The sequence below is a fragment of the Nicotiana tabacum genome, chromosome 7 (assembly GCF_000715075.1).
Source record: "Nicotiana tabacum cultivar K326 chromosome 7, ASM71507v2, whole genome shotgun sequence".
Lineage (NCBI taxonomy): Eukaryota > Viridiplantae > Streptophyta > Magnoliopsida > Solanales > Solanaceae > Nicotiana > Nicotiana tabacum.
Window position 1 is genome coordinate 29,595,268 of NC_134086.1, and position 26,680 is coordinate 29,621,947.

The 26,680-nt window shown below is 35.5% G+C and overlaps 2 protein-coding genes across 4 annotated transcripts; both read right to left on the reverse strand.

Moving 5' to 3' along the window:
• Positions 1 to 9,516: 9,516 nt before the first annotated feature.
• On the reverse strand, positions 9,517 to 12,856 carry LOC107822348 (uncharacterized). Of its 2 annotated transcripts, none has more exons than XR_012711540.1 (2): positions 12,219 to 12,854; positions 9,517 to 10,240 (listed from the first exon to the last, which is right to left on the reverse strand). XR_012711540.1 is itself a non-coding variant. In XM_016648878.2 (2 exons), exons 1-2 carry the CDS (start codon positions 12,600 to 12,602, stop codon positions 9,714 to 9,716), a joined length of 906 nt encoding a protein of 301 aa, XP_016504364.1. In that variant the 5' UTR covers positions 12,603 to 12,856; the 3' UTR covers positions 9,517 to 9,713. The 2 variants fall into 2 exon arrangements, 1 of the variants encoding a protein (XP_016504364.1); XM_016648878.2 differs by having other exon boundaries at positions 9,517 to 10,235; positions 12,219 to 12,856.
• A 3,140-nt stretch (positions 12,857 to 15,996) lies between these two features.
• LOC107822349 (uncharacterized) lies at positions 15,997 to 25,757 on the reverse strand. 2 transcript variants are annotated; one of them, XM_016648880.2, is made up of 16 exons: positions 25,405 to 25,757; positions 24,294 to 24,452; positions 24,075 to 24,191; positions 23,662 to 23,746; positions 23,001 to 23,109; positions 22,839 to 22,906; positions 22,632 to 22,757; positions 22,506 to 22,557; positions 21,635 to 22,436; positions 21,178 to 21,381; positions 20,983 to 21,043; positions 19,393 to 19,506; positions 18,616 to 18,729; positions 18,425 to 18,511; positions 17,208 to 17,275; positions 15,997 to 16,556 (listed from the first exon to the last, which is right to left on the reverse strand). In XM_016648880.2, the coding sequence occupies exons 1-15, from the start codon at positions 25,515 to 25,517 to the stop codon at positions 17,249 to 17,251; spliced, it is 2,238 nt and encodes a 745-aa protein (XP_016504366.1). In that variant the 5' UTR covers positions 25,518 to 25,757; the 3' UTR covers positions 15,997 to 16,556; positions 17,208 to 17,248. The 2 variants fall into 2 exon arrangements, with proteins under 2 accessions (XP_016504366.1, XP_016504365.1); XM_016648879.2 differs by having other exon boundaries at positions 21,635 to 22,557.
• Between the last annotated feature and the right edge of the window lie 923 nt (positions 25,758 to 26,680).

The following is a 26,680-nucleotide window of genomic DNA, read 5'->3' on the forward strand; positions in this document are numbered from 1 at the left end:
GGCCTCACTCAGTCTGAAAATCATCACAAGCCCATCGGGCATTAGTAAAACAGTAGTTCCCAGCCCAAAACATCATTTAAAAATATCATTTAAGTTTCAAATATGAATAAAAGTGATTGAGTTTGTAAAACAGTAAATATCAACAGGACTGAGTTCAAGTAACAAGTCAAACAGTGAAGAATTAGCGATAAAAATCCCCGGAGGGTTCAAATAGTTGGCACGAAACCCAAATATGGCAATCAGCCCAAATCATGATGATAACAAATAAGTTTCAGTCAAATACGCGGTAAAATCATCAATCGGGACGGACCAAGTCACAATCCCCAATAGTAAATGACTTCATGCTCATCATCAGCGCGTGTCTCACCTCAATATAGCACTTCGATGTGCAATCTGGGGTTTCATACCCTCAGAATATCATTTACAATTATTACTCACCTCGAGCGGCTACAACTCTAGCTCGCGACACCTTTGCCCCTCGAATCGGCCTCCACGCACGTCGAATCTATCCAAAATCAGAACGAATACCTACAATATTCTAAGGGAACAAAGCCCAAGCGAAAACATTCGAAAAATATCAAAAATCCCAAAATTAGCAAAACCCGAGTCCTGGGCCCACTTCTCAAAACTCAGAACTTTTCACATCATTAGATTCCTCGTCTCCCCACGAGTTCATGCATATCAAAACACACAAGAATCGGAGTTCAATTGACCCATCAAATCCTTAATTTAAGCCCTCTTAAACTCAAGCCCTAAATCTCCATTTTTAGTCCTTTAATCTCTAAAATTTCAGTCCCAATCCATGAAATATTACCATAGAAGTGTGTTTTAGGTTCAAAATCCTTACCTTATCGAAGTTCTCTTGAAATCTCTCTTCAGAATCGCCCAACAACTCTAAGTCCGAAGTTGAAATGAATAAACCCTTCAAAAAACACGAAAAAGAAACATATATACCTTCTGCCCAGACATAACCGCATCTGCGGTCCAATAGCAGCTTCTGCGGTCATTTCTCTGCATATGCGGAATTTCACTTACGGATCCACACCGCATCTGCAGTCCACTCGCCGCATCTGCGGCTTCGCAGGTGTGGTCCCTTTTCCGCATCTACGATACCATGCCTCCCTTAGACTTCCGCTTCTGCAACCCAAACAACGCATCTGCGAGACCGCACCTGCGGTCCCCAAACCGCAGGTGTGAAAACACTAGAAGCAGCAAAAAATCTGCAATCACTCAAGTTCCAAAACTTCCCGTTAGCCATCCGAAATCACCTCGAGGCCCCCGGGACCTCAACCAAAAGCACCGACATGATCCAATACCTTATTTGAACTTGTTCCAATCATCAAAACACCTCAAACAACATCAAATTACCCAAAACTCATTGAATACAAGCCTAATTTTGAGAAATCTTTCGAAATACACTTTCGATCAAAAACCCGACCAAACCACATCCGAATGACCTGAAATTTTGCACACACATCCCAAATGACATAATGAAGCTACTGCAACTCTCGGAATTCCATCCCGACCCTTATATCAAAATCTCACCTATCAATCGGAAATCGCCAAAATATCAATTTTGCCAATTCAAGCCTAATTCTACTCCGAACCTCCAAAACCAAATTCCGATCACGATCCTAAGCCATAAATCACCTTTCGAAGCTAACCGAATCATCGGAACTCTCATCCGAGCCCCCTAACACATAAGTCAACATTTGTTTGACTTTTCCAACTTAACCCTTCTTAAAAGAGACTAAGTGTCTCATTTCTTACCAAATCCTTTCCGAACTCAAACTAATCAACCCGATCACATAAAACACAGATAAAGAAGCAGAAATGGGGAAAATGGAGCGGTAACTCATGAGACGACTGGCCGGGTTGTCACATTTTTAGTGTGAGGTTAGAGAGTATAAAATAATTTTAGGAAAATAATTTTTTTATGCTACTCTCCTCAACCTACCTTTCCGAAAATTCGCACGTTCTCTGTACTCCCCCCCCCCTCCCCAGACTCTATTTCTTCAAGAATCTAATTATTCTTTTCAAAAATTCACACAAACCGAAAGGAATTAATGTGCTACTTTACCTTTTCACACAAGAACAATGTTGAAATTGGAGCTCGATAACTAAGAAGAAAATACTTTATTTTGTTTAAAAAGAAAGTATCATTTCTACAACATGGAAAGAAATTACTCATTTTGTTGAATGAAAGAAAAACTTTTTTCTACATCATGAAAAGAAAATATTCGTTTTGTTAAAATGAAAGAAAATATTTTTTCTTGATCAGGAAAAGAAAATATTTAGTTTGCTGAATGTTGGAAAACTAATTCAAAGTTATAGTAGGAAACCGTAGTTATTTGGGATTTGGTTTATTTAATTAATGTCTAAATAGGATTTGTAGTTAGAATAAATATAGGAATAGGCTTTCCTGTTTCTAATTGAAATAGGTTTCATACTATTATAAATAGGGGTATTGATAGCTTATTTTAGGTGTGGAGGAAATAAAGAATTGTACAGAGCTTTCAAAGAGTTAATATAAAATATTTTTCTTCATATTGGTATCAGAGCTTCTACGATCTTGGGAGAGAATCAAGTAGTTTCCGCTGCCGGCGGGCTGCGCTAGCCAATGGGTGCCGCCCGTCTGGCCAAAAAATATGTTGGCAAAATCATAGATAGTTGTCAACAGAATTAGACTATTCAATGAAAAGTTTCAAAACAGATTCAAGAAAAAAAATAAGTTTAAAGAGGTGCAAACAAATATGGCACAAGAGGAAGAAACTCTTCTCTAAAAGTTGGAGAGAGGTTTAAAAAAGTTGGAAGTTGATTACGTGCTTCAACAAAATTGAGTATTGGTGACAAAGCATCTACGAGTGTTGAAGACAGGTACTTCAACAAAATTGGGTGTTGATGACAAAGTGCATCAACGGTTGGTGACAAAGTGCATCAACGGGAGTTGAAGACATGTGCTTCAACAAAATTGGGTTGGTAACAAAGTGCATCAGCGGAAGTTGGAGACATGTACTTCAACAAAATCGGGTGTTGGTGACAAAGTTCATCAACGGTTGGTGACAAAGTGCATAAACGTGAGTTGGAGACAGGTGCTTCAACAAAATTGGGTGTTGATGACAAAGTGCATCAACGGTGGGTGACAAAGTGCATTAACGGGAGTTGGAGACATGTGCTTCAATAAAAATTGAGTGTTGGTGATAAAGTGCATCAACGGTTGGTGATAAAGTGCATCAACGTGAGTTGGAGACAGGAGCTTCAACAAAATTGGGTGTTGGTGACAAAGTGCATCAACGTGAGTTGGAGACAGGTGCTTCGACAAAAATTGAGTGTTGGTGACAAAGTGCATCAACATGAGTTGGAGAGAGGTGTTTTAACAAACTGAGGGATGAAGACATGTACTTCATGAAAGGTGAAAGTTGGAGAGAAGTGCTCTAACATAACTGCACAACGAATAAGTCAGACTATACAACTTTGAATTACGGGAGAATGTTGGAAAACTAATTCAAAGTTGTAGTAGGAAACCTTAGTTATTTAGGATTTAGTTTATTTAATTCATGTCTAAATAGGATTTGTAGTTAGAATAAATATAGGAATATGCTTTCCTGTTTCTAATTGAAATACGTATTGATAGCTTATTTTATGTGTGGAGGAAATAAAATTGTAGAGAGCTTTAAGAGAATTATAATAAAATATATTTTTCTACATTAAAGTAAAAGAAAATATTTTTTATATATTATGAAAAGAACTTTTTGTTGAAATACAAGAAAATACTTTTTGTACATCATGAAAAGAAAGTACTTGTTTTGTTGGAAAAAAAAATACTTTTTCTATTTCAAGAACAAAAATACTTAGTTTGTTGAAATGAAAGAAAATACTTTTTCTACATCATGAAAAGAAATTACTCGTTTTGTTGAAATAAAATAAAATATTTTTTCTACATCACAAAAAGAAAGTACTCGTTTTGTTGAAATGAACGAAAATACTTTTTTTACATCATGAAAAAAAAAAGTATTCCTTTTGTTGAAATGAAAAAAATATTTTTTTCTACATCGTGAAAAGAAAATATTCATTTTGTTGAAAAAAAACTTTTTCTATTTAAGGAAAAGAAAATACTTAATTTGTTGAAATGAAAGAAAATACTTTTTCTACATCATAAAAAAAAGTACTCATTTGTTTGAAATGAAAAAAAATACTTTTACTGCATCATAAAAAGAATATACTCATTTTGTTGAAATAAAAGAAATGTACTCTATCTATAACATAAAAAGAAAGTACTCTAAATAATAGTTCTATTTAGGAAGGGTGGTGGGCGATGTTGGGTTGGGTGGGAGGGATAGGGGGTTGGGGTGGGTGGGTTGGGCAAAAGGGTGGAGAATGTTGAAAAAAGAGTTTTGGAAAATGTTTTCCCTTCTTTTGATAGGGAAGGAAAATGAGTTCATGAGAAAAATATTTCCCAAAATATTTAAGCCCACCAAACACGAAAAAATTACATTTTCCCTTCATTCCAAACACACCTTTAATATACTTGCCTAAACGCTACGGCTATTTTAGATCAAAAGGCAAATAAAGGGTATTTTTTAGCTTTTTTTGATACATTGGGGACATTTTTGGTCCTTTTTCGTATATTATATAATGGTATAGTAGTAATACTTTATATTTTGGGGTCTTAATCTTTGGGGGCCTAAGACAAGGGTTCACCTGCTTTACCCTAGAGCCGTACTTGTATCTTTCCTTCCAAGTTCCAAGTGGAAATATATATCGTATAGTAAATGTGATCATTAAATTTATTTTGGAAAAGGTAGAGTTTGGGTGGGCGTACTTTGATTATTTCATTTGAGTCTGTTTGGAAAGTCACCCTATAATTGGAATTAGTGTAATTACTAGAGTAGTAATTACACAATTGCTTAATTATGACGACTTGTTTGTTTGTCATAGTGTCATTACAGTATAATTATAAGTTTATTATTTAGTTGCACAAGTGTAATTACATAGTTAGATTAAATTTTAAATTAAGTACTTATCAAAATTTAAAAGTAGATATAATAAATATATGCCTATAAATTTTTATAAGTGTAAATGACATTATATTTGGTATTTAAGATGTATATTTTTTTGTGAATATACATTAATTAGTAATCATATATTTATAACTAATATTGTAAAAATAATATATATATTAAATTAATAATATTTAGTTTAGATACTTGCAAAAACTAAACATATATGTTTTGTAAGAACATCATGAAATTTATGTTTGATAAAATAAATTAATATTCATAAATATAGTGTCATAACATTATTGAAATGTTTGACAAAACTAATCTATCAATTCCAACTAAAAAATGAACAACATACAATGTGAACCAATACTACTAAAACAAGTAAATTGGAACCATGAATATAACATAATTTCAAAATTCAAAAAAACAAATTAGTTTAACATACGTCAAATTCCAACATAATATTAGTAAGTCCCACTGCAACTTAAAATTAGGAAACATGACAAGTCTATAACCACATTCAATAACGAAATTTCACTTTAGTTTCATCACGCATTATATGTCAAGTTTGTTAATGACTCATTATTTCTAATATTAGGAGGTGTAGTTTCAAAAAATAGAATAATAAAATAAATAAAAAATAAAATATAAGCAATTACATGGAATCACAAGAAGTAAGGATAGAGAAATAAAAAATAAATAATGTACAAAGAAAAATATTTTTAAAAATTTCAAAAGAAATTAAAAAGTAAAAATAAAATTTAAAAATTAAAATAATAGAAATAAAAAGTTATAAAGAAAATAAATTAAAATAAAAACAAAAAGGAAAAAAACTAAAAAGCAACCTTGTAATTACACAGTGTCATTATCACCAATTCTCACCTCCCCCTTAAGAATTGAAGAGTGTAATTACACCCCTCCTATTACACCCAATTTCATGTTGATCAAGTAATTAGTTGGCCAAACAAACATGCCAAACAATGTAATTACATCCAATTACACTCAAATCCATTTCCAAGATGACTTTCATACAGGCTCTTAGAATTGTCACTAGCACAGAGTAGCTTAGTAGTTGGTAGACAAAGGATAAATGTGATTACACATTTACATGATTGATTGAAGTGTGACAAAACCGAAAAACTTGCTCAAGGTATTCAAAATAACCAACACCCATTATTTAATATTCGTTCTTTTCAGATTAATTTTCCAAAGCTGATTTATTGTCAAAATGATCAATTTGACTGTTATTTGAACAAACCCAACTATCGCCTGCAGATTTCGAAGATTAGAAGAATAAAGCAACTAAGTAGATACTCCATATAGCAATGATATATGTAAATGCCATATTCTTTTGAACTTCATCAAGCTTCATGTTTGTTCCATAGCATTTACAAATTTTCTTAGAAGCTAAGTGTTGAATATTAGCTGAAAATCCTCCCTATAAATGAAGTTGCAAAATCCTCTTTTCTTTCACACTGCTTCATAATTTTTTCCTCAACCTTTACGTTCAATCAACGAATTGGAATGACCAATAAGAGTTATGGTGGGATATATACCCCCTCCACCTTTAAACGTCTCGAAACATGGGCATGAAAAATCTTATAAGGGAGCGCTTCCTCCTTAAATAGCTCTTGCGTAGTGCGAATTTGAATTAGTCGGACCCACCACGAATACAGGCCCCACTATGTTTCAGTCGTACTATACTTCACCAGGTAAATTCTTTACCACACAGCCGGTAACTATTACTACTATTATGGTAGAAAATTGTATGCACTATTCACATGGTTACCCGTTAGCCATGGTTAGTTTAGAGAACGTAAACACACTAGTTAGACACAGAAGTGCAGTATTAAAATTAATAATAACAACATTCCTTTTAGAAACTGAAATGAAAGATTCGTCCCACATCGCTATAAACAAAAACTTTTAGTTCTTTTTAAGTATGAGAACCGAGCTCAATGATGAGGGCTGGAATGTTGGGCATCTCCTGATGGTGGGGCTTGGTGGGCTAAATTCTGGCTTGCCCTATCCAAGCACAGAGTTGGATCACGCAGCCCAAGTTTCGCAGCTTGGGCTGTTGGACTCCTAAAGTGGAGTGGATTGCTCGAGGCTGGTTTCACAGAGCAATGAATAGCTTCCCCTCCTTCCTTTGTAAGGATATAACGGGTCGATGTCCTTCAAGGCCAACAATTACCTGATGGGCTGCTCCAATTAAACCATCACTTTTTTTTTGCCAACCCCACTGCTCGTTTGACACGGGCATTTGCATCTATACCCGCTTTTGTGTCACGTTTTAACTTGTGCCCGCTTTACAATGAATATTGCAAGCGTACCTGCTTTTTCGCATAACTTCCGCATACGGGGCTGAAGTAGCAAAGACAATCACGCAAAACTTCAGCATTCTAGTAGCCGGACCTAAAGTTCAGCTCTAGAGCTGAAGTTTTTGTTTTGTAACTGTCGAACTAGAGCTGAAGTTTTTGTTTTGTAACTGTCGAGTTTTTGTTTGTAACTGGCTGAAGTTTTAGCCTATTTACACCATGAGTGTGATCCTCCTCTTGTTCATAGGTATTTGTTTCTTTCACTTTTGCGACTCCTTCCTCCTTCCTTTGGAAGGATATAACGGGTCGATGTCCTTCAAGGCCAACAAATACCTGATGGGCTGCTCCAATTAAACCATCACTTTTTTTTTGCCAACCCCACTGCTCGTTTGACACGGGCATTTGCATCCATACCCGCTTTTGTGTCACGTTTTAACTTGTGCCCGCTTTACAATGAATATTGCAAGCGTACCCGCTTTTTCGCATAACTTCCGCATACGGGGCTGAAGTAGCAAAGACAATCACGCAAAACTTCAGCATTCTAGTAGCCGGACCTGAAGTTCAGCTCTAGAGCTGAAGTTTTTGTTTTGTAACTGTCGAACTAGAGCTGAAGTTTTTGTTTTGTAACTGTCGAGTTTTTGTTTGTAACTGGCTGAAGTTTTAGCCTATTTACACCATAAGTGTGATCCTCCTCTTGTTCATAGGTATTTGTTTCTTTCACTTTTGCGACTCTAACCAAAACATAAAAGGAAGAACATATAAAACCATTGCTCACGCTTACAATGGGAATCTGTGTTTCCTTCTAAGATTAGCTATAAAACAAAACAGAAAAGAAAATTTACTTGGGGAATATAATCAACCAGTTGAGTCCAAAACTGCAAATACTAAGTTTTTAAGTAGAAATTGTTTTTTATTAAAGGCCTGCTTGATCCAAAGCAATGAGTCATTAGCTAGTTGAAGATTGTCTTTTCCTTAGTGAGAAGCCGGGAACAAAATACCATAAGCAACAGACAAGTAAAAGAAACTTCCTTTCTTGAGATTGCCGTCTGTATTTATAAAAAAGTTTGATCAAGTCTTAATTATCATTTGTTAATAGAAGAACAAGAAGAAAACGAAGGAGGAGGAAAAAGGGGGTAAAGTTGTTTAAAAAGTGGGTACAAGTTATTTGTTTCTTTCACTTTTGCGACTCTAACCAAAACATAAAAGGAAGAACATATAAAACCATTGCTCACGCTTACAATGGGAATCTGTGTTTCCTTCTAAGATTAGCTATAAAACAAAACAGAAAAGAAAATTTACTTAGGGAATATAATCAACCAGTTGAGTCCAAAACTGCAAATACTAAGTTTTTAAGTAGAAATTGTTTTTTATTAAAGGCCTGCTTGATCCAAAGCAATGAGTCATTAGGTAGTTGAAGATTGTCTTTTCCTTAGTGAGAAGCCGGGAACAAAATACCATAAGCAACAGACAAGTAAAAGAAACTTCCTTTCTTGAGATTGCCGTCTGTATTTATAAAAAAGCTTGACCAAGTCTTAATTTTCAGTTGTTAATAGAAGAACAAGAAGAAAACGAAGGAAGAGGAAAAAGGGGCTGAAGTTGTTTAAAAAGTGGGTACAAGTTAAAAGTTTTAAAAAAAATGGGTATAGGTTAAATGGGGGCGACCAAATAGGGCGCCCCGTGCAATTTCTACGAGTAATTAGGGGTAATTAATTATTTCCCAACCGACCCATTATTGTTTTCTGATGGTCGTCTAATATTAGTGTGATTCTTTAGGTTCGGCCTTTCAGATTTAAACATCGCTGGCAGTGATTTAAATTTTTTTAATACTATAGAAATAGCATGAAATTTAATTTTAAATGTATGAATTTATTCTAGAATAATGTACTTTTATTGAAGAGGTTGACAACATTCTCGCATATCCTAAAGTATGTCATATAAATTGAGATGAAGTAATATTACTTCCCAACCTAGTTAGATCCTTGACATGTTATCTTAAATCGCATGTTAGAAATCAATAAATTTCTATCTAATATCATGCATTATTCTATTAATTTATTTATACCCTATTCACTAATTACTTTAAACTAACATGAACCACCAAGCTTTAGAAACGGAAAATGATAAAACAATTGATTAAAGCATAAATGATTGTTAACTCTGGCAAAGTTATGTAGGTCAAGTAAAATATTGAATGCTTTTTAAGGGTTCTTAGAAGTATTCATAATATGATCACTATAACTTAAATATAAATTCTTCAATGAAGAGAAATATAAAAAGGGAAACTTCAAACAATAAAATAAAAAACTGTTCAATTTTATTCTATAGATATCCTTTACCCTGTGTTCAATCTTTTGTGCAATATTAAGCTGCCAATATACTATAGCAACTTAGTTCATGAAGCCAAGAATGGGAAAATGGAAATCAACAACCTTAACAATAGGGGTGTATCGCTTTTCGCTTTTTGGTTACTTAACTTGCCCTTTTCCACAGGTATCTTTGATGTTCCAATTGATGATTGAGCTGAATTTACAAATGAACCAGTGCTAGTAGACTCACTTACTTGATCAAGTTCATCCCATCCTCCGTATCTAGATACCTCGGGCTCATCCTTATTAGCTGAGACGCCATTTGTGGACGCCCATGTTTGATAACTTGGCTTTCTCCTTCGTGTCTTGGGGCTTCCTCCTCTTCTCCCAAAGTTTGTCTTGTTTGAGGTGGAAACACGCTGCCTCTTCTTAGTTTTACTCTTGCGCCTTGGTTTGTTTTGTGTCGTATCCAGCATCTTTTGGATTGCAAAAGAAAATGTGGATTGTCCAAGGGGAATGGCTAATGCCATAAGAAAAGCTTTAGGACCTCCTGTTATCAACAAGGCTATTAGAATTGGCGGAAGCGCCCAACCATAGGACCAGAAAACCTGCACTGCCAAAGAATGCTAATTTGTAAGTTATTTGACAAAAATATATCTGTCTAAGTTCCATTTTCTGTCGGAGAACATTTTAGCAAGAGTAGTTATTGTCAAATGGAGTTTGTCTAATGACACTTGAACATGTGGCTCTCATTCTTTCTGTTGAGCACCAATGTTTTTAGAATGCGGAAATGAAGACTAGCCTTAGCAAAGAATTTGACGTCCGTGTGGGATTGAAAATGTAAGAGGTGAGCTTCTGCACCGCTTTATGATGATGCCCAGTAAATGGCATGACAAGTAAATACGTACTATTTAAAATCCAACATGCTTTAGAGAATAATCAAGCAATACATTTCCAGATCTCTTCTTTCTTCTCTTTTCATAGTATTTATCCGAACTACCGCTGATGGAAGCAGCAAGATATGCAAAAGAAAAGCAGATGTGATCTGTTTGTGAGCTTGGGAAATTTCCTTGATTCCACGGGGCTTTAGGTAAAGATTATTCACGCGTTCATATATTAGCAAACCATTTTGCAGTTGATTTTTATTCAGAAAACATCAGATTTGGCAGTTGAACAAAGTGAAAAGGTACAACTAATCAAACAAGAACATTGGAAGAAAGAAACAAGAAAAACTTTCTGAAGTCAAAGAGCCTTTCTAGTCTGAAGCCTTAACCCTGGTATTAGAACTGTGGTTAGATTAACGCATAAGATATCCATTAAGAAAGGATTTCACGAAGCATAATTAGATGCACAGCGGATATTACTTCAATGCTGAAGGATGAACTAGTATCACACTTTGACCCTGGTTCAGAGCTAAACTAAATACAGATAGGCCTTGAGTCTTGATAATTCTCTTTTGTCCTCAAATTTCATTCTCAACCAATTCCTCTTGACAAGCATTATCATGACCACCTATGCAAAAGACTGGTTGTAGAGATCCTAAGAGTTTTAGCAAAGAATTCTGATGTACATAGAGAGTTTTAACACATAAGCGGTGAGCTTCCGCACCATTGTGTTTGAGGATCAGTGTATTCCATGAGAAGTGACATCGTACTCTACTCCTTTCAAGATATTTTATGTGATATAATCTTCTTAGGCACAAAAGGAAGAGCTAACATGACCTACATTGTGTTTATTGTGGGAATTTATTTTCAAAGGATTCAACTATTGCAGTTGAAATATGTGTAGAATATGCAAATGGTCTAAGTCTGTCAACAGGGGCGGATGTAGAGTTTGGCCGCCTGGTTCATCTGAACCCAGTACTTTCGAAGCGGAGCATAAATATATGTGTAAAAGTTCATTAAAATTGCAACAAATGGTAGGTCTGAACCCATAACTTTAAAAATACAATTGATTCAATGCTAAAAACCTTACAAGTTGAACCCATAGAATCTAAATCCTAGATCTGCCACTGCTGACAAGGATTTTCAATGTTTAATAATGAAATCTTGGAATGTTGTCAATTCTTATACAGCTTCTTCAAATATTGTGGAGAAGATAGAAAATTATTTGGAATAATCTAGCTATCAGCTCAAGATTGTCTTCCTAGTAACCACAACCCTTCACTAATTTAGTATTATGTACTACAACAATTTTTAACTCAAGAACACAACTTATGCATTTCAACTAAATTAAAAGCCAAGTTTATGACTCTAAAAACAAAAATCAATCAGCATTATCCAAGGCATCATTTTACACTAGCATCTGAATTCATTTATACAAAAAACAGTCATTCATAATGTAGCTGATTAGCTCAACCAACAGTATTCTTCTTTGTCCTTCAATTCAAATTAAAGCACCAAAAAGTGCCAAAACTCCATATCCATCCCAAAAAGATCCAAACTGTAAGCAGAAAATCTAAAATTCAAGTGCCCAAAATGCATAAAGGAGGGGAAAAAAAGGAACAAACTTTACAGCAAAGAAATGAAATTCAAGCTTATAGCATGGAATTCTAGCTGAAGAATAAAAGGGAGAAGCAGTAAAAATGGTACCTTAAAAATCCAAATACAATCAATATATTCCTGTAAAACTTGAGCTCCTTGGTCTAAGATTTCATCCCCATAAAACTCCTCCTCTTCCTCATCTTCAAAATCCCAAACTTTAATAAAATTCTGGTTCTTGATAGACTCAGCATTTGAGTCCCACTTGCTAGACTTGCAGAGGTGAAGAGGCTGAGAAAGAATATGAGTAGAGAGTGAATTTGTAGCAGTGAGTTTATTTAAAGAATTGGTTTTTTGAGGGAAGAAAAGAAGGAGAGAATGGTTGTTGGGGTTTGAGGGTTGAGAGGTTAGTAGGTGAAGAAGAAGAAGACCACTACTCTTAGCGGTTTTCATTGACGATAGCTTTTCCATTGGCCATCCTTGCCCAGTGAACATTATCCAGAAATATACAGTAGATAACTTTTCTGTTTCAATTAGGGGAAAAAATGAATAATAAAAGATAAGAAGTTTTACAATTTACATGTAGAATATAGCTTTTTCAAAAGATTCAATTACTTTAATTAGTAGTCTCAAAGGCCAAAGCATGTACATATTGAAATACAAGAATATTTTGGTTAGCGTATGAATTTCAGTAGAAACAATATTACGCACAAATAATACAATATTATAATTTTACTCTCTGTATCAGTATGACTTATGGCATGACATTTCATTTTATACATACTAGGCAGAATGTCTAAAAGTGGAATAAGAATATTTGAAACTTTGTGGTTGCAAATACGTCATGTTATTTTTTTTTGCGGGTAAAAATATATATTATTAAGAATAAAATAAAAATTTAAGATAAATTATCTTTAAATATAAAAATATATTTCATTTACGATTTTTAAACAAACGGAATAAAAATAACATGAACATAGAGAGTACCAATTGTTGTATAGCCTCCAATTGGTATATATTTTAATCAAGAAATCATTAAATCTTGTTGTTTTAACTCCAAAACTTGTACTCGCTTCTTTGTGTGATACAATTACTATTTGAAGAGTAAAAAGAATTTTCATTTAGCGTGATTTTTTATAAATATTTTAAAATTATTATTCTTTTATATATTTTTGGAATACATAAATTTCACTCACATTTTTTTAAGATTTTACATTTAAAAAAATAATTAATCATCATACTCCAAATTATGTCACATAAAGTGGGACACAGAGTAATTCTTTGGGGGATAATTTTGCCTAATAAAGTAACTATATTTTCCTGTACTATTTCGTCCTCTTTTTTCCTTTTTTGGTCTCCGGAAAAAAAAACGTGGAGTCGGTCCATTCTTGACCCGATTTAAATCGACCCGATTCTCCAAGTATAAATAGCTGCCCCTATCGTTCTGTAATCTCTCGAAGGTTCCAATATTTCCGGCGATTCACAGAGCATGTACAAAGGGAGAATTCCGGGAAGAAGTTTCCGGCGACGATGAAGCCAATGACGGTGGATTATCTGGCGGACCTAGAGGATCAAGGATCAACAATGACGATGGACATTGATGACGTGGATGCTCTCGAGATTTTCGGTGAAGGTCCTTTATTAGGTTCCGATCACCTCCGTCTCGCTGACGCTGATTTCTTCAATTCCTTTCAAGATGACTTTGATGATTCTGACATCAACTGAAAATTTGAATTTTCGGTACTTTCCTAGGGATAAATCACTAGTTTCACCGTAGTTAATAACCGTTCGTTTGTAGTTAAGTTTCTGGAGGAAAAAAATTTAACCATAAATATCGAGGAAATATGAGTATGTTTATATGCTTATTGATGATTAGCTTTTGAATGCTTTGTTGATTTCTGATTCATTGATTAGAATTGGTGAAGTAATGATGGAAAATATGAACGTTTATTTGGTTATTGTATGTTCGTTGATTATCATTTTTGATTAAAATTACTGAGCTTGGGCTTTGCCATCTTATGATTTTATAAAATTGTGAAGCTGAATTAGTAATGGCGCATTTTAGTTAATTTTCTGAGAATTAACTCATAGATGTTGCCATTATGGGTGGAATATCATGTTTATTGAAGTTTTATAACTATGTAGTAGGTACCCGGTGCAATAGTTATACTAACATTGTGAAAGAACTTTTATGCTAACGCTGACACGGGTAATAAGCAATTGATAATAAGGAGTTGATGTATTTGGCAAATAGTTATAAATTTGGGGTGATCAACTTATGATTTCTAGCTAATTTTGAATTATTAGCATTTAATTATAAGCACTTTGAGTGTTTGCGTTAAAATTATACTTATAAACCAGATTAGCTTAATTGGCCATAGGTTTTTAGAATTGGAATTTATGGTACTATGTAATTGTTAATGCGTGGCTGTTGGCTGAAGTCGCCATTCTACGAGCTACTGTTCGAATTGAACATTGTCCATGCTAGTTAATGGCAAATTGAGTTTCACCTTTCATTGTTTTCAATCCTAAAACTTAAGCTACTTATCTTTTTTCATTGTGTTCTTTTCTTGGATTATTTCGCCATCTAAGTTTAATACGGAAACCCCACGATCTCTTCTATTGAAGCCTTAGCAGTTCACTCGTGAAAGGAAGCATAACGATAGCCATCAATGAATTGTGATTCATAACTTTAATTAATGAGTTTTAAGTATTCAACTTAATAGAATTTCATTTATAGTAAAAAGATGATAAATACACAACACATTTTATCACAAAGAACAACTCTATGCGACCATGCGAACTTCGCCCATCTCAGGACACTAGCCCGCAAATACCAAAGACGCAATCAAGATACAAAAGAGAGGAATGTTTTTTCTTTTCTTTTTCTGTCAATGAGTTTGAAAAAACTGTTTTCTTTTTCTTTCACCCCATACGTCTGCAAAAATAAAATGGAAAAGGGCCAAATATACCCCTTATACTATGAGAAAAGATTTAAATATACTCCTCGTTATACATTCAGTCCAAATATACTCCTGCCGTTATACTATTAGTTTAAATATATCCCCCATCCGTTAAGATTGTCCAAGGTGAACAATCAATCATATATGACACTAACATTTAATGAGGTGGATGTCACGTGGCATGTCACCTCAGCGCCCTCTCAATTTGTTCTTCGACCACTAAAATTTCCTCCCCACCACCTAGAAAAATAGTCAAGGCTAATACTTGAGTTTCTCCCGCTGGCTTCTCATAACTCCGATACTCCTGATGTTGCAAACACGCACTATTGAATTGTCGTTTTTAATACTATACACTTATGTTTTCTACTCAAAAAAAAAAAAAAAAAAAATAGCAGCTAACATTTAACATAAGCTTGAGGTCAAGTGGGTTCATTTTGTTGTACACATAAAATGCTTAATTTTTAAGCTTAAATTCTATGCATTGACAAATTAAAAATATTTATACAATCACAACACTTAAAAACGTAATTGCAGGTAACTTTATAAATCTCTTCTATCATCTTAGTCTTATGTTACAAGGAGACTCAGAGTGTATATTGCTCGACAGAAAAATGAAGATGCAGAAGATGAATTTTACTCTTTGGTTACAGTTGCTGGGATCCCATCAGATGGATTGAAGGGGCTCTTCACTAGGGGTGTACATGAGTCATTTTGGTTCGGGTTTTTTTAGTGGAAGAACAAATAGAAGGAAGGGGTAAAATGAATTAGGGGTACTGAGGTGGCATGCCACGTGACATCCACCTCATCAAATGTTAGTGTCATATATGGTTGAATGTTCACCTTGGACAACCTTATCGGATGAGGGATATATTTAAACTAATAGTATAATGGCAGGGGTATATTTGAACTGAGAGTATAACGAGGGGTATATTTAAATCTTTTCTCATACTGCAGGAGAATATTTGAACCTTCTCCGAAAATAAAAACCATTTGAAGGAAATTATAAAAAGCTGAAGACATATAAACACTTAAATGTTTGTGACAGACATTTTCTTCTTTTCCTTTTCTTCTCTTGCCCCCTTCACTGGAAAGAAAATCAACTACTCTAATCCAATTTCTGATGTACATTTGAAGCCATATACCAATATAACGAACTATCAACTTGCAGAAACAGCAAACTTCTTCACCCCTCCCAACTTTCCGACAACAGTTCCTCTATCAAAAGTTAGTATTTTCTCTAAACATAGAGAACCACAGCCCTCCTGAAGCCACCTTCGTAGTTTAAGCACAACGTTTTTTGCACTCCCACGTAGTACGAAAAAGATCAGTCAGTCTGTAAAGGCTAGTGTTAAAACACAACCAAAAGTATAAACCCTCTCTTGCCACCATCAGCAACACATTCAACTAACTATACAGTCACCATCAGCAACACATTCAACTTTGCAGCCACCAGTCATTGTCGTGATACGTATATTTTCATGACACCCTGAATTAGTATGTGTTAGACAAGAAATGAAATTTTTCGGAGGAACACCAGACAAACAAAATCAAGAGGCATAATTCTACTCACTCATGACTAATGGTTTGACAGTGAGGATTAAAAATGACAGAATACGACTCATGAATGAAATTAAAGAAATGAAGAATGTAATGACATGCGACCTGTGGCATTTAAAGCAAGTTACCCAGGTGAAGTGACTTCCATCAATTTGATACTCTCCACATTTCCTTTTTGTTGGTTTTCTATTATGGCTAGTCATTTCGACAAGTTTTTGGCTTAAATCAAACATAGATTGATTCATGTTTTGTAGATAAAATATACACAAAAATGTACTACATAATAGTTGTGTTTCCTCATATGAAAACGATTTAGAGAATATATCCAAAATATTAGTTAACGGCATATCTTTGTCTACCAGAAAGCAAAATGACAACTACTGTGTGACAAATCTAATATTTATGCAAAGGGATGGAAGTATTTGTAAACACCTCCAATGGTACAACCAATAAGAAGCTCACATCGAAAATCAGTTTAAGAAGCGGGTAATAAAGATTCTTTCCAGTCGCACGGACAGAAACATGGAAAAGAAAATATGTCAACATTCACAGAAACATGGAAAAGAAAATAGATAGTTACCAAGTTTTACAATTATGACCATCTGCTATCTTCACAAGTTTCTAGCCTTCTAAAGCATATGTTGGGACCTGCATTACATTTGCAACATATTGATGTCAGCAACAGAAATAATAAATATCCCACACCAAAACATCAGTCACTGACAATTTTTTGTTCAAGATCATAGTTCTAGGTTACGAGAAAGTATGCACATATACATGATGATTGCGGTTTTGGTTCCCAAAGCTGCAACCACATTGAAGAGACGGAAGTGGTACTTGACAAGTAACTAGTTTCCATATCCTTATTCTCCATTTTTTCTCCCCTTCATTCATATGAAGCTAGCTCAACTTCTGGGATACTGTCTTCTCTTGTTGTTGTATTTACTCTCTGTTACCTTTAATGGTTGTTTTTTTAATCAATAGTTACCTTTAATGGTTGTTATAAGTTACATTGATTGATCATTTTTTAAAGGCGTCTTTTTACCAGTGTTCTGACTTACGAATTCTGCATTTAACCAAGTTTAGAAGAAATATCAGGTCAACTCTATAGATAGCAGAAGAGATTGTGGATGAACATTTTATTCACTGTCGACAGTACAATGTTTGTTTTTCTTTTTTCCCCTGAGTGTAATGTTAATGTCATGTAACGTGCAGTTCTCCCAAGGCAGCAGGATGTATGGTATAGGGCCCTCTATTTTATCTCCCTTAAAGTCCTTTGTGGATTTCGAGTCGGGAATAGAGCAGTGGCTTATTCGGCGCTATATCACAATTCATTCTCGGGCATAGTTGTTCACGAAAGGTGGCATGGGACATCTGTCAGCGGCGGGGGGAGGGGGGTGAGAACGTCATTCTCTACACCGTTCTGCTCTGATTAGGTCCATTTCCTTCAAAAATGCTAATTAATTTGCCTTTTTGCAACTAGTCAGTACTGCCTTACTGATCATTTGCTTCAATTGTGTTCTGTTCTTAGCTGCTGAGTTTTTTAGATTGCCCCAAAGAGGAACATTTAAACCCTTAAAAAACTACACCGAGCCTTCTTCTACTTTCACAAAGAGACTTAATCTAATCTACATTACGAGAAGGGAGCCTATAATATCAAATTCTCCCGATGCACACACCCCCCCCCCCAAAAAAAAGGAGAACAATTGGTACAGATGGATTTAGTTGCAGCTTTTACTTAAGTCATCATCAATAACCTTCCAACCAGAATAAGATAACTTTGAATTCAGGCACTACCTCTAGCATGTCTTCATCAGGAAAACAGGATACTGTATGGTCCAAACCATTTGATTTATCAAATTGGAGGATCCTCAATTTTCCTTCCTGCAATTTAAGCAGAAAAAAAAGATGAAATACTTTTGAGAAGAGAAACAGTTTCATAGTTGAAACCAAGAAACAAGAAACTCATATGATGTTTGCATGTTCACCTTGGTTCCATAGACTAGGCCACCACCAACCAAAGGATGGAAACAAGCAACGTTAACCTCATCCTCTGCACTGGGAAGAACTCTCACAAGTTCCATATCCGAAACTCTGTAGACCTGATTCAAGACACACATGTGAACTAACTAGAGACAACAAAAATAAACACCGACATTGTGAACAAGACAAATTGATTCTTATATCAGGTTCGGTCAGACATTCTCGGTAAAATGTGAGCAGGAGCATAATTCTTCCTTTTTAAGTTTTGCGCAGTCCAAAAACAATGTGCATCTCCATAACAGAACAAACTTTCACGACATACTAGCAAGCCAATTAAAACTGGTGTGTGTCCTAACACATCGTTATTTCACTTGCATATCAAGCCCATATTAGCTCCAGTTCATCTAGCCCATCTCCACCAACATAAGTACAGCCTGAAGAACCTAAAACCATGAGTTAATCTTTTTTATTTTGGAGTTTCTGGTTCTGAAGTTAATAATATCCTGCATCACTTCATTTAGCCCACCACAACTTGTTTACGACCAGGGTGTAGTAGTTGAGATTGTACTTCTAAAAACAATTGAAATTAGTCTCTACAATTCTATTTATGTGATACCATTTGACTGGTACAGGAGATTAGTTTGACCAACATATTACGTGACCAATCTCAGTCTTGGTGGCGTTGAAAAATTGTAGTAATATGTTGAAGTACCATGACCCAGTCTTGGTGGTGGTGAAAAACTGACATTCCATAAGAAGCCAGGATATAACCAAGTCCTCACCTCAAGAATCGTGTAAACGGGTACAGTTGTATCTCCATCAATCACTATACTTTTCAGAAGTGAACCGTGCCGACGCCCATAGGCAAGTAAAAGATGTTCAGAAGTTGGAGAAAACTGCATTTCAGAAGATGTGGAGCCACAATCAGATTCTCAGATCAGAAAGCCAGAAAGCATGTTGTTTTGGACAGAAATGAGACAGTATTAGTCGACATATCTATAAAAACTTATTTCAAAATAAGGACCACACAACTTTGCGAGAGCATTCTCTTTATCAGGTCAGACAGGAAATTTATATTATTTGCATAATCTTGAGAACAATTTATTGGTGATATTTTCAAGGTACTGGCATATAAAAAATAGACACTGAACTTGATAGGTACACGAGAAAACGAATAGTAAAAGAATTGGGCCAGATAAATGTAAAAACTCCATGGGAATATAAATTGACAAACATATTCTGTACAGATGTAGGGAAACCTATGATATAAATGTCATGCGGCTTAATCAGAGTTACGAGGATACGGCAGGTAAAGAAAGTAAGGCTTATATATGAATTTGTCTTCTGACCCTCTAATTTAGAATAATGCACGGATCTCAAACTCAACAACTTGAAGTATTTATCTCTTCTTGATTGAGAATATTAAAATAGCAATATATATATATACACACACACACAGTGGCGACATTAAATTGCCACTGTAGAGCATTATAAATAACAAACTTAACGTCACCCCAAACAAACATCTATGCATAATTTTCTATTAGATGTGGATGCTTAAATCCTTCAAGCAACAGAGACAGAACATCCTCCAAATCTAGAGAAGGAAAGAACTACAAAGGAACAGAGATGAGATGATTTGCACCAGATATCCATACCTCAAACACTTACAGAGACAGAGATCTATTTCAAGCAGAAAAGACTAGAAAGAAAAAGACCAAAAAAACAAACACGTGGGGATCTGCAAAAGCAGGAACCGACTTCAATGTATTGATTGATGAGAAGATAACAATTCAGTCCGTCAGAGCAATCATTGCTGCTATTTACAGTTGCTAATTCACAAAAATTGCTATTCTGACATTTCTTAACTGGAGAAATAATGTGCAGCCACACTTCTGTCTCCAGTCTCCACTCATTTCTTTTTCAAGGTAAAACATGAGACCCTTTTTAAACAAATAATAAACTTATGCACAGAAAGAACCTCATACTTCAAAAGCAGGGTAAACAAAATCAAGTACCCCAAAGAAGAAAAGTAAACAAGATAAAGTGGACTCATCACCAATCTATGGGAACTTTTTACATAAAGAATTTTACTCTCCAAAAACAGATCAACATATATGTCCTCGTTAGGTCGCAATTTCCTATCTAACACATGCTCAACTAGTTTTGAATTTCACTTACAGACAAAACAGAGTTTCCTCTTCATTTTATTCCCATTTAATATTTTCTTTTTACTTCCTCGAAGATTAGGCAAAAATGAAAAAACAAGTAAAACATCTACAGTTCATTTTTTTCCAGAAAACCACTCAGTTTCTATGAAAACTGAGTTTAATTACAAAGCAATCCGGTGTACAACCATAGTAAACACTCACCTGAATTGAAGTCAAACAATGTGCAGCTCTAATTGCCCGAGATACAAGCACTAAACCAAACCTGCAACAGGTTAATAGAGTTCCTAAGTAACAGCCAAACAAGGCCAGGAAAAGAAACAGAGAATGAGGGGAAAAAATAAATAGAAAGAGAAAGCAGAGAGGGAAAGAAGCAAAGCCATAAGATTTGGTACTTACGTCGCCTCCTCCAAGGAATATATTCGTAGCTCATACGTAACCCGATGGGCTGCAATAGGATGTCTGGTAGGTGAAGTTGCAGCACTCATGGCATCATGGTGAAGTTGTCCGTGAAAACCAGGATCAGCTTCCATGTTAGGCAGAATACATGCAACACAAGCTGCTAAAAATCTCCCACATGGTGAAAAGTGGGCTCCCATTTCACTGAAGTAGACAATATACATCATGTAAGCATTCAGAACAGTTAATCATATGCCATGTCTGGTTTTACACTAACATAACAATTAGGAGCAGTCAAATAACTTGAAAAGTACGGTTCAGAGGCTAATCATCAACTACCCTAAGAGAAAAATTAGATCAAGCAGCTCGTACAGCAGGAGTGACAGTTTAGTAGCCTCCTTCAAGATTAATACATATCACTTCAAGCCAAAGTTTTTAACAGTAGAAATTATCTCACCTACAAAGCACAGCATGTGGTATCATTAAGCGACACTTTTCAGCATCAAGCGGTGCACATGGAGCCTTAACATCATAAGGCCATATTCTGAGTTTCACAGTGCAAGGCAATTCGGGAGCCGCTGCTGCAGCCAGTGAAGTAGCTATCTCTGACTGGAACCGACTCATAAAAGCTTGAGAATCATTTTCATCATGTACAACGTTAATGGGAGCAGCGCTATCACCAGATCCAACAACAGGTATCGCTCTAGAGCGTGAAGAACGGTGACGAGAACCAGATCTTCCAGACCTTGGATGATTACTGTTTGAAATGACTGATGGAACTGCAGGAGGATGTTCTACTTCACCATAAGCCGATACACTACTTGTGGCACTACTGTGCTCTGAATGAATCGCTCGTCGGCCAGCTTGGCTTTGGCCAATCAACCATCCTTGCAAGAAAGGTAATTCCCAGTATGCAGGGTCACTGAAAGGGAAAAATTGATTGTTTCTTTCCTCAGCCGGCACATCAGTCTCCATAGGATCAACTACAGGTTCGGATGCATTCTCAGTATCCCTAACAGAAGAACCAGTCTGAGCTTGTGCAGGAGATAAAGTTGGCTCAACAGGGGACAATAAAAGTTCATATTGGCCAGAAGGAGTTGAGTAAGTGAGAAGTCGGACAGATGCAGAAGTGTCCGCTCTGTGCTGTGTGCTGTCAGAAGCCATGTCTGCATCGCTCTGCTGCAAAGGCATTCTAGGATCACCTCTAGCGATTGATGGCCAGATCATGAATGGAAGAGACATGATGGGCAATTCATTTGCTGAAGCAGATCGGTAAGTGGAGTGAGCATCTGTCAAATACACAGTAGGAGGAGGGTACCGCAAGTTACCCGGAGAAGTTGCAAGCGTCATTGAAGAATCTGATGAGTCCAGATCATTGACCTATAAAACAAGAGTGTTGATAAGATCTACAGCATTCATAACTTACAACCCAAAATAACAGCACCAGAAAATACCTCAGCTGTTAAAAGAAATGGGGCACCATGTGGGTGGAAATGTACAGCACGAAGTGAACGTCTTGTCTTTAGTACGATAGCTGGTGAAGATGCTTCCCCTCTTCTGTTGTAGTGCCACATATACAGCTACCATAGATTGAAACATCATCATTACAACCAGAAGTTGCAATGAACAAACCAAAACGTATTGGATTCCGTGTTTCTTACCTTGTGGCCTGAAGCAACAGCCAGAACTTCCCCTTGGGCATGGAAGGCAATGGATGCAATAGGACGATCTGCAGGATAAAATTTCCACCATATGTATTAACAAAACAAAATAGTAAAGAGCAATGTTTTTTGTTAAACCAGTAAGATGTTACAAGGTATTACAAAAATCACGTGATCCTATACACTCGGCAGTTTTTGCATCCCATAAACGAACTTCATGATCCAAACTTCCACTTGCAAGTATGTCAGAATATAATGGATGGAAACGAACCTGCAGAATTTTAACCACAATGTTAGATATCAATGCAGGAATGAGATATTCAAAGTTGAAAGAAGCAATATCAGCACAGCCAAGACGCATATGAAATAAGGAACCACCAGAGACTGCCAAAATAAAACTACAGACAACATAGAAAAGCCTCAAAAGTTGCAGTCTTCTTTCATTGGGTTGGGGTTCAAAAGAATTGAAGGGCTTAGACATGTGAGCAAAACATTAAGCATTTATCTTTCTATCTTTTTTCTTGTTCTGACAAGTACCAAGCATTTATCTGCATTAATATTTGATATCAGATTGGATAGTTTAGCTCCCTTAGAAGCATATCCACAAACATAAAGTAAAAGGAATATAATGTTTCAAGCTCTTTGACATTTTGCAAAGCAATTATATGCCTTCTAAACATTGTGTCGACCAAAATCCCAGCATTTTCAATCATTATCATTAGTACCTAGTTGACTGAAATATTGTTTTCCAAGTAGATAATGAGTTCATCCAAGAATGCAGCATAACTATTTCAGATGACTAAAGATCAAAAAACAGCCTTACCACCCAAGGAGTCCTGCGATGTCCACTTAACACCTTTAAGCACTTTCCACTTTGGCAATCAATTATCTTTACTGTGTGATCTCCGCTGCCGCCATGGTAACAAAATATTTCAACAAACTTGACAGAGAAGCATAAATAATGAAATTTGCTCAACCCCATATAGGTGACATATTTGCTTATACACCAATTCACAATATTGACAGAGGACTCTTTTTTTTGAGATACGAATATAGTAACTGCGGATTCAGAAATGGATATGCAATTATTACATTGACTCAAAGATGTGTATTAGATAGACAGTTTTAATATCTGAGGGGAGAAGTAAGAAATTGGGTCAAATTAACCAGCAAGACACTAAAATGCCTAACAAAATAGATACTTGAACATGAAAACGTATTCGAAGAGAGACTGACTGAGTAGAAGCGAGTGTCTTCCCATCAGGACTGAATGCCGCAGCAATAGTAGACCTAGGCGGAGGCAACAGTGGACAATACTTAGCTGAAAAATGTCTCAATGACTCTGCCTCTACCCTGATAAAATTAAAATAGACGATGTGAGAAGCACAATTGAAAATTTGCAGCTATAATTAACTTTGCGAGAAAGAAACAAGAAAACATACAGAATGTAACTACCATGATATAAGACCCTGTCTCGGGTCTCTTGCTACTTGGCTTTTTAATCCACAGGAATGAACAGAACATTTAGAGTTCTCACCCCAAAACTTCTTAGAACTGCGTTTAGTTCGAGGAGATACCTCCCTCCTCGTTAGCAGCTGAAAGACGTTACCGCAGCTGGCAAAGAATCAAACCACCTTAGCAACCAAAATACAAGCAAATCTGTGCAATCTAATTTAAAAGTTTCACACCGTTGTACATACCCACAAAAGTTTTATCTTTGAGAAAATACTCACAATGTTTATCAAAACCATGTGTATAATAAACACAACCTTTTTTATATGGTAAACACCACCACCGCTCCCCACACCAAAAAAAACCCCTCAAGGTTTGACACTGAGGGTCCCTTCCACTATGCTATACCCCACTTGTAATATAACTAAATATAGTTGCACCCAATGGTATGGCCTAGTGGTCAGAAACTGAGAACTCATGTTTATATCCCAGCGGAGGCAAAAACACTAGGTGAGTTCTTCCCATTTGCCTAACCTGTGATGGTGGAGCTAGCAGGTAACGCGTGGAATAATGAAGGGCCGCGCAAGCTGGCCCATACATCACCGTCATAAAAATTTATAACAAAATACATCACTAAACAAAACTGATATATTTCCAATCTTTGAAAAAATAATTTCCAACTGAATCCAAACCAATTGAAGCTGAAAGTTCAATTATTTTGCCCAAAAACCTATTCAAGTAACAACTTTATCATAATTCATAAGCATCACCATTATCCATATCATCGTGAACCCTTTAAGCTAGTAGCTAACATTAAGTATCCCAACATAATTGATAAAACTCACACCTTTAGCTAAGATTAACCTAAAAACTTATTTTTCTTACTCATTAAATTAAAAGATGCAATTATCATTCAAAACACATTAATAATTTTGCTAACTCAGATCAATCATAAGGATTGCTATTTGAATTTCCAATAGAACCCATCAGATCCTCTAAATTTAGCTTCCCCAAAAGCTGAAATTAAGCTAAATTTCAGATCTTTGAATGAAAATAACAATAATAATGTAATAAAGATGAAATCTTTAGGATTTTGAGGGTTAAAAGAATAAACCTGTGTTTACAATTAGGGTTTTGGGCAATCGAATGAGGCGGCGAATTCTGCCGCCGCGAAATTGACGTGGATGAATCGCTGCTTGAATTCTCCGGCCAAAGTGACACCCTCATAATTCTATTCGCTCAAACGAAACCCTCATGCCCTAAAATTTACCGGTATTTTCAACAATTGCCCTCGAATTTGGAGGAAATTTACGCCAGAATATAGAGAGGGAAGGGGGGCAATATGAGATCTTGCAGAAGGGCAAAATGGGAATAAGGAAAAATGAGAAGAAGGAAGGAAGACGACGTGAGATTTTGGGGGATTTCCCTTTGGATTTTCCGGCATCGGACAATAATATGTTTACTTTGACGTCTTATGCAGCAAAATGACATATATGTCCTTGGTAGGATGGAAAAATTGAGTCACAATTGTTTATGTTGGCGCGTGAGTGCACTCTTTCATTTTCTGTTGTTTTTCTCTCTTATAGCTTGTTTGGATGGTTGTTGTCCATTTTATCGTATCGTATTGTTTCTTTAAATATAATGTTTGTTTTGATTGTTACTTAAATTTTATTATATCATATCGTTAAATCCGTCGTTACATAACGACGAAATGTGTCACTTTATGTAACGATCGATTTGGTGTGGTCGCATCGTTACCTTGTCTTTTTCTCTCAATCTCACCATCTATTAAATTATTTTATTTTATCATTTATCCTACCGTTTTATATAGTAATTTTACGTTGTATCATAATTTTTCTTTATAATATTGCAAGTTTATTCTTCATATTGCTGGTGCGTGATATCATGAAACGATGGCAAATGACACAATCTATCCAAACATTGTATTTATCAAACGATACAGTACAATACAATACAGTACGATACGATACATTATGAAACGATGCGTAACAACCATCCAAACAAGCTGTTAAGGAAAAACTGAAAAGAAATATACACAATTAATTAGGGGTTTTGGGTTTGAACTTTAAAATTAGACAATGTGAATTCTAATTAATCAACTAGAGTATTTCGAATAGATAATGTATAAAATGAAAAGAAGTGAATGAATTGCATTTAAAATTTATTATTCATTAATTAAGTTCATTGAAGGATGATGTCAAATTAATATAAGATTCGTGATACAACGAAATTTTACGATCATACGATAATACTGAATAATTCTCAATTTTATTATTTCTTCTATATTTTGAAATTTATTTTGTTCCAAAAAAATAAATCATAACAACAACAATCTCACGTCGTAATATTAAAGTGTCACATGGATAATA